At 36.2% G+C, this 9,367-nt stretch overlaps 1 protein-coding gene across 1 annotated transcript; it reads right to left on the bottom strand.

Annotated features, from left to right (window-relative positions):
* Nucleotides 1–2,137: 2,137 nt before the first annotated feature.
* LOC131804267 (stalled ribosome sensor GCN1-like) lies at nt 2,138–9,100 on the bottom strand. Its single transcript, XM_059126870.1, has one exon. The coding sequence runs from the start codon at nt 9,056–9,058 to the stop codon at nt 2,261–2,263; it is 6,798 nt and encodes a 2,265-aa protein (XP_058982853.1). The 5' UTR covers nt 9,059–9,100; the 3' UTR covers nt 2,138–2,260.
* Between the last annotated feature and the right edge of the window lie 267 nt (nt 9,101–9,367).

Here is a 9,367-nt window from a genome sequence, read left to right as displayed (position 1 = left end):
GGCGGCACAATTTATTTCACATTTTATTTAAAAAGTCAGTTTAGAACAAAACTACAATTTCCTCTATATGTAATACTATATAGTAATAATATACGTATGTACATATTGCATATTTAACCAGTAAAGAAAGCCTTGATATATTTCCATGAATATCGTTGTTACAGAGTGAATATTACGGCTGCGGAAGACAAAAATAACAAATCGGATGAACAATATATATGGGAGCTATAGCTATATCTGAACCGATTTCGATCACATTTGGCATACTTATTTTCAGGCCTAATTTGGGTGCATGTGCAAAATTCCATACTATTCCGGCCGATATTACACGTTTGGTGCACAATAAAAGGCAAATCGGACGAAGATATATATGGGAGCTATATCTAAATTTTGACCGATTATGTCCAATTTCAATAGGGTTGTCCTTGGGCCAAACAAATGATTGGTGCAAAATTTCATCCGGATAGGGTAATAAATGCGAACTGTTCTTTGTTTTCAAAAATACGACGGACGGACATGCATAAATCGACTCAGAATGTGATTCTATGCAGGTCATCGTAAGGAACTATGGGTCTATCTAGTTTCCTTTTGACTGTTACAAACAAATGCACAAAGACATAATACACTGACAAGTAAAAAAGCTGTAAGTTCGGCCGGGCTGAACTTTGAATACCTTCCCCCATATGGTACAAATTTGGCAATTTTGAAAAAACAAAAATCCATTAAACATTCTGTGAAAATCTTAAAAATACCAAATGTAGCCGGATATTAGGGTCTATACGACGACGTGGATCTGCATACGCAACTTTTGTCATAAGCCTGCCCAGACAATTTTCTGGCATAGGATGTAGTATCCATTACGTAATATCCAAATACAAAATTTGAAATAATTCCGGTAAATAATGCAGCTAAAATCAACAAAATACTGTATATCGGGGGTACCGTAATATGGGGGGGGGGGTATACGAAGACGTGGACCTGCACAGACTATTTTCTGTCATAGGCTATAGTAAAGTAATTAAAAATGTATCTTAAAAGTTTACTTTGAGCATGCGAAAACCACTTACAAACACCTAATATAAGAGCGTTCGCTCTGAAATTTGCTATCGCAAATTGGAAATAGCAGCGTACGACGCTTTTCATTGTTTCATTTCATTTCATTGTTTTTAAAATACAGCGTTTAGATTAAAATATACGTAGTTTAAAAAAAAAAGGTGGCACAATGTTTAAAAAAGTGGCACAAAAATTCAAAAAATTGGCTCATTTAGGATCAAAATAAAAAAATGGCACAAAGGTATCAAGGCCCAAAAAAAGGTGGCAAAATTGATACTTTAGTGGCACAACGGTCACGCTGCTTGCACATAAAGTGAAAACGACAACCGTTATTGGGCCGATTAATGTGGTACACGATGCACGTATTTTTCAACATTAATTGTTCTTTTTGGCTACTTTTGGAATTCTCTTTTGGTTTGGATCATGGTAGAAATTACAGGTTTCAACGCTTTCAACGCTGCTTTTTGTTTTAAGAGGTTTAAATTGGGGCAATAGTTTTGTTTTACCCTCCTGTACTAGCAGGTTAAAATTAATTCGATTACCTTCATTAAAAAGTAGACGCATTATGTTTAATTGTATAATGATGTTAAAAATTTTAAACTGTACTGTACCATCTGATGTTCTTATTTCCTCTATTATAATAAATATCCCTTTTAGAAATAGTAGATATTATCAATTGTTATATACTGAATTACATCGCTCAAACTATGCGATGGGTGATTCTGTCGGTAAAATGAGTGTTGATTTCAATTATTTATATTCTTATGTAGATTTTGGTATGGATATATTTGCAATAAAATCTAATATGATTTTGTATTTAAATGTTGTATGTAGATAATTGTATTTTTTACCAGCTGATGAATTTATTTTCTTTAGTTGAAATTACTAACGCTTGCTGATAACCCATCATGGTGCGGATCATGATCATGTCGATGTATGTACCTGTAACGCCTAAAAAGGAAAATAATCCCACTTCCATTTATTCAGACTGTTGCTCAAGCAATAACTAAACACTTACCGTGATTCTTTTGAATATTTAAAAGCCAAACTGCCTTGTCCACTAAATATTATTTAAAGATATATCTTCAGGTTATGCGAATATAACTGATAATATTAAAAAGGTATTTATTTGCGATAATATTAAGCTTTTTTAGCTAATTACAGATTGTATGAGTTACGTTTTTATAGTATAAACAACAAGTAGCGTTTAAACTAAAATAGTGTCATCCAATTCTTCATCTTTTCCTGGTGGCTGAACCGCAACTTTTCTTAAAACCTTACTCACGACCTCGGACAAGGAATCTCTAGCACCTGGATCAAGTACTTGGCACACATGTTCGTAGACAGTCTCATCTTTCCTTAATTGTAAAATAGATACTAAAGCAATTTCAGCGTTTGATTTAACATATCCATTCTTCTCCTTTGTTCCGTTAACAAGCATTGGTATTAATGATTTTATCAATTCTATTGGCAATTCCTTTACGTTTGAAGAATTTGCAATATAATTGCAACATTTAGCTACCAGTTGTTTTATTTCATTGTTGGTATGATTCATTGCTCGAGAAAAGGTCCATAAAACTTGCGATGGTAATGGTTTTTGCGATTCCAATTTATATTTAATTATATACGTTGCTGCTCGTATACCGTTACTAGCAATTGAAACTTTGTCAGAAGATATATGCAAAATAATCGATGCTAAAATTAACTCTTCGTGTCCTGAATTTAAAACAATGTCTGCACATTCCTTAAGTCCTACAAATAAAAACACAGTTCGCCCGTGGTTGAATGCTGCATCACTACCTTCCTCCAGCAACATATAATTACGAATCAGGTCGTCTATTTCATGGCTGTGGAGATATTTAAGGAGTGCACCCAGGCATCCTCCTGCAGCTCCTCGCGTAATATCCTCCTGATGTCCAAGCAGACTAATTAAAGTTCCAATAACCTGTTTTTTAAGAGAATCAGACATTTTATTTCCTGCTGGAGTAATAATATTTCGCAGAGCATGCAACATTGTTTCTCGCGTAGCGGAGTCATCGCTTATTTTAAGACTGTTGTGAATTTCATTAAAAATTGGATCTGCCCTTGTATGAATTACAACCAATTCAGACAAAGCATATCCGGCTTTCATGCGCACCAAACGATTCTGATCGTGCAGTGCCTTCAAAAAAGTAGTTTGTAGTTGTGGCAAAAATTGTTTTAGCATGACACCAACTTTGTGAAGCAATATTGCAAGTGTTTCAAGAACTGCAGCTTTTACACCTGCATTGAATCTGTCTCCTAAGATTCTAATAAGCGGGCCAGTAATATGAACAACGGAAGGTTGAAGGGATTGTGCACTTGTAAGAACTATAATTTCTCCAAGACCTTGTGCTGCGTTTTCCTTCTCTTCTGGAAGACCATTTAAAATTGCTTCCCTAAACACAGGTAATAAAGGTGTAATACCCTTTGGTAAACAAAATCCCGGCAATTCTGCTTCCTTAGAATCACTTGCTGCAAAACGAACTGCTTGTCTGACATCGGATACATAAGAAATTTGCTGTGTTGAGTCCAGTCCTTTTACCACCGCATTTAAAGCTTCCCACGAGTGCTGTAATATATCTCGGTCTTTCTCTGCTAAGAGTCGAAGAAGACATCGCAATAACTGTGGTACATATTGGGCATAATTGCCAGGTGAGTGTATACAGAAAGCTGACAATAAGCTAACAGAAGATTTTCGAGTTGTAGAAACTTCAGATTTAGCAGAGGCCATCAAGGTATCCATGATAATTCGAACGCCAACGTCATCCGTTACTGATAACACAACAGCCTGACAGTATTCTAATTCTTGCATTTCGTTGCTCGTTCCCTGTGCTTCCGAAAGTGCTTCCAAAAGAGCGTGGAGAATTTTAGGTAAATATTTTGTAAGTGCATCTCCAGCTACTGATACAAGAATGGAAAGAGCTTTAGTATTTACTGGTGGTGTTGTTAATTGTGGAACTAAATATGGTAGTACAACGCGTGATTTTATGGACATAACCTGTCGTAATCCATCCAACGTATTCTCAGATATATTCGGATCAGGGTCGGAAAGTCCTTCCATCATTGATGGCAATATATCATCTAAAGCCTTTGAACCCACTGTAGAATGAAGTGAGTCAAATGTTTTAGCTGCAGCCAGTCTTACTTCTGGAAGTGGATCGGAAAGTGCTTTTCTCACAGTTGGAACTAGACTATTCACAAAAGATAAGACCATTTCCTTTGATGTAGATTCCATTATTTCAGACAATCCAATACAAACACCCTGTCGTTGATCTGCATGCTCAGAGTTCAAACCACTTTCGAGTATAGGTATTATTTCGGGTAATACTCGTTCTCCTAGTTTCCTAACAAGATCTCCCAATGTTCGCGCAGCTACTTGTCTTTTGTCATAACTTGTACTGGCCAAACAGCCCAGAAGTAGTCCAAATAAAGTAGGGAGAATTTCACGTAGCGTTCGTGGGGTATTTGTTACAACGACTTTCCACACATGCAGTGCCGCTTGTCGAACCATAAGGGAAACATCACTACGTCCCATGTATAAGCCTGATAGTACTCTATTTCGCCTTTCATTACCCAAAAATCGTATAATAGCGGTATGAGATTGCTCAGTTCCAAAATTATCGTCTTCGCTAGCTGTTTCGGTCGTCATCTTGCCAGAAACCCCAGATATCCGGTATAACAAATCGCCGAGTAGCTGAACTGAACTAAATCTGATACGCCAATTATCGTCAAACAATCCTTTTTCCAGTTCTGGTAGTAAAAGGGTAACAGCCGTTTCTGCATAAAGATTTACTATACGTTGACCTGCCTTTAACGCTGTGTCACGAACATATTCATTTTCATCTGCAAGTGCCTTCAGAATAGGATTTATTATTTGACCTATGTATGGTGTAAAATCTTGGGGAAATGTGTTTGGCATATATATAAACATCATTATATAGCCATCTTTTACATGAGGCGCTATATCATGTCTCTCTGCAGTCGAAATTATTTCAGGCATAAGCTTGTGTAATTTTTCGACTCCAAGACCTCCAACAACCTCAGAAAGCCCTTGAGCTGCCCCACTTCGATCAACACTGCTCGATTCAGAAGTAAGTGTCTGCATTAACCAAGGTAATAAATCCTCAAACGACGATTCTCCCATTCCTCGTACCATTGCACCCAAAGCTCGTGCTGAAACGGCTCTTACTTCTGGCACAGGATCCAACAATGACATTTTTAGGCCGGGTATGATATTGGGTAAGTACGGAGTCAAATCTTTCTGATCGGTTAGTGAATACATGTTACCTATAATTTGAGCAGACATTTTACGTGTTTCTGTAGACCGATCCAAGAAAGCTCTTTGTACAACAGGCATTATTAACGCTAAGGAAGGGGCATCGATAAAATGTACGAACTTTGTTTGTAGCAAATTTTGAAGACAAATAGATGTATATCGGGAAGGATCTTCAAGTGCTTTTAATAGAACAGGGACTATTGCCTGTATCTCTGGATTTTTTATAACAGAACCGATTACCTTAAGAGCGTCAGCGCCAGCTTGCTGAACCTTCGTGTGAGAATCACCTAAAACTTCAATCAATTTTGGCACTATGGCAGGCAAACATGATGACAATTGTTTAGGTGCGCAAAAAGCCATTGCTCCCAAAAGTTCAACTGACGCTGTTTTAGTCCTCCAAGAATCTTCATCTAGGGCTTCAAGCAATGATGGCAAAACTAACTTCACGCCATGCGCCGACAACTTGGCCATTACCACTTTTGCAGTATCATCAGCAGCTTGTCTTACATATTGTGAAGAATCCCCGAAACATTGTAGTAAATGAGGTAGAACATGTACAATATAAGGTTCAAAAAGACGACCTAGCGTAGTACAGAGAATTTCAAATGCAAATAGTGCTCCTTCACGAGATTTATAGTTTTTCTTTTCTTGTATGAATGTTGTTAATTTAGCCATTATGTCGAATTGCTTAAGCGATAGTATTCCAAGACCTTTTACAATTCCTGCTATCCCGTACGCAGCGCCTCTACGTTCACCATACTTTTCTGATTTTACAAGTAAATGCAGTAGCCGTTTTATCATAGATGATGCATCATCTTTCACTGATGGCATTAAATGAGGTAAACAATTTGAAACAGCTTCTTGTACTTGTTGAGAAGGAGTTGATAGCGCTGTCAATAACCTTCTTACGATTGGTTCTATTCTTGGATCGTCCTTCTCTAAATGGCGTGCCAATGACCCCATTAAAATAACCACGGCTTGTCTTATGTTATCAAAGCTTTCAGATTTAGGAGCTTTGTCCAAAAATTCCTCGAACACAGGAAGAAGATCAATAATAGTGTCTTTTCCATGAATATCGACAATAGTAAGAGCAGCTGCTAGCATTTCTTTATGGACAATTTCATCTCGATCACCAAGTCCAGCAGATACCATAAATTGCATCACATGATTTACTTCTTCAATTGAGAAATGTTTTGCAGTTTTCGATATAGCAATGGCGACGCCTCTTCTTGACCTCCACTGATCAATAGCGGGTTCAATTTCACGATCAAACTTATCTAACTTCGGAGGAATTTTTTCAAGTTTTTCATTATAAATTTTAAGAAGTTTTTTTAAAACGCCTTTGGCATTTGAGGGGTCAGATCCAAGCAATGGCACTAAAGAATCGGCTGCCGCTTTCTGTATGCAAATATCATCATGCACAACATACGCTAAAATGTGTTCATAGACTGGAATGTTTAACTTCAAGTTTTCCCAAAGATTAGTGGCAAGTCTGCGATTTTCGGGACAAACATCAAATATTGATATCCAAATTATATTTTGGAAAATAACCGAAAAATCATCATCATTTTTGCATACATCCTCTACAGCTTTCTGCAAAATTAATAACACTCGAAGTGCAGCATCTCTAACTGTTTCCAAGCTATCTTCTAAAGCATCTAAAAATAACTTTATTTCTTCTCTATTGGCCGTTGAACAATAATTTTCGCCAGACTTGCACTTAGCAACCTCAAGTAAGGCAGTGACGGCTTGATTTTGAACTCTACCGCTATGTACTCGGATAGATGTTAATAATAGCTGGAACATTTCATAGCAAGGCAAATACTTTGGATGGCGAGAGTCACACAACTCGCCGTGAATTGTCTTCCCCCTTGTTTGGGCATGCAATTCAATAATTTTAATGCCCCATATTAAAATATCTTCATTCGATGAAACACATGTGCAAAATAGCGCCCTTCGGAGAAACTCAAAAACATAGGTAAATGCTGGACTCAATAATGCATTTCCGCTATCTAACGTGTATGTTTTAAGCTCAGTGATGGTGCTCATAACAGCGTCATCCAGCTTAATGTTGAGCCAGTCATTATTCAGATCACAATGCGGTTTTTGTAAGCGGATTGTAGTTACTGCAATTTGTTTCCCCAAAGTAGGAATTTCAAAGCATGCATCATTTAAATAAATGTACAGTTGCACCAGACGATCTGCAGCCAAAGGAGACTTCATAGCTATTAATATGGTGCTAAGTATTTTCGGAAAATGTAATGTAAAGTTGTCTCTACTCCCAATGAATGCAGCTTCTATAATTTTCACGGCATTTAACAGTTTATTATTAAGGTCTCGCAAACGTTTTTTTATTTGAAGCTCTTTCTCTGTTTGATTCCGTATAACTTCTTCTTGCTTTGGTGTAAGTTTAATTGGTTTTGCTTTACCATCTTTCCGTTTTTTTTCTTCTATTTCTCTCCTCAATTGCAGTTCCTCTATCTGTTCCTTATAACTATAAGCTTTATTCTCCCTTTTTAGTCCAGTCGTTGAATATAAGTCTTCAGTATTTGGTATTACACTTTTGTCATACAATTCTCCATCAGGGGTTAAAAACGTAAAATATTCGTCATCTGTTACGTTTATCATACTGGGGTTATTTAAATCATTCGTGACATTTCTTATTAAAAGTGGAAGGAATGTATCAGAACTTATTCTTGCCAATGTTGCTATTGCATTTTCGTAAAGAAGCGTTGGCTTAAATTTTAGGACGACACGTTCAAAAAGTTGCACATGTTTAGATGATACAAACTCTTGAGGATCTAATCCAAATTGATCCTTCAATAAATTTTCCCAAAATTTGGGTTCAACATTTTTCACCAAAGGATGATGACATACTAAAATTAATTGAAGAGATAAACATTCCGATTCTGTTGTAGTAATATTTGAAATATTACACATAATTCGTACTGTCTCTATTATAGATTCTCCAAGTATATGCGAATCAGCTTCATCTAGAGTCTTCTCATATATTGCTAATTGGTTTTCCAATTCTTCAAAAATATGTTTTCCAAACTCGACGCACCGCTCATTGGATGTTAATTTATACAACAGATTTTTAGAATAGTCTCGCACTTTTTTTGATGTGGATAAAATTGAGAGTACTAATGCTCTAAATAAGGCATCACAATTTCCTTTAATATGTTTGTAATGTTCTGTTAAAAGACGTTGTGCGATATCAGTTATACAGCATAACATATCCGGCGATGATGATCCTATAAATCGCTCCGAAAAAAATATGGATTTGTTTAGATCTAGTATTGAGTTCCAGAAGCTTATTAAAGACGTGTTCTGTTCAGCTTCCTTGGCTTTAAGAAGAATGCATGCAACACACGCCGCTTCAGATACAAGTGAGATTTGAGAACTATTGATTATACCTTGATCAAATAGTTTTACAAGAATAGTTAAAAAACTGTCTTCGATAAAAAATGACTTGTCATTCATAGAAGTTAGGAGCCACTGTAAGTACGATAAGCGAACAGCTGGTGTGGTGGTTTTCAATTGCAGACCTTTTTTGGCAATGTCGCAGATTGTTGCATTAAAGTTTTCAGTGAATGTGGTAGACCATGTGCCAAATGCATCTAGCGATTTACAGAGCACCTTCTCATGAACTTCTGTGACCAATATTTTCGAGAACATTTGTATAACAGTTGGAAATAATATTGGCATATCCACAGGGTTTACTTTGTTATTTCGCAAATTTCCTGCGCACTGCAATTAAACAAGAAATCAAGATTAAAACATGCCATAAAATTTTTATTGCATATATATTTTGAATTTATATTGAACAAAATAAAGTTATTGAACAAAATTCATTAAAATAAGAAAAACTAGCAAGAAAACAGCTGTCACTAAAACATTTTTTTAGACAACTACGAACAAAAAAAAAAAAAACAAAATTCGCGATATGTGTTTTCCAATTTTAGATTTCAATCACATCCCCAAACACATGGGGAAAAAATAAATTATAAAAATATT

Source organism: Musca domestica, unplaced genomic scaffold (genome assembly GCF_030504385.1).
Source record: "Musca domestica strain aabys unplaced genomic scaffold, Musca_domestica.polishedcontigs.V.1.1 4, whole genome shotgun sequence".
NCBI classification, from domain to species: domain Eukaryota; kingdom Metazoa; phylum Arthropoda; class Insecta; order Diptera; family Muscidae; genus Musca; species Musca domestica.
Note: the sequence above shows the minus strand (reverse complement) of the source record. Positions and strands in the feature narration are given on the sequence as shown.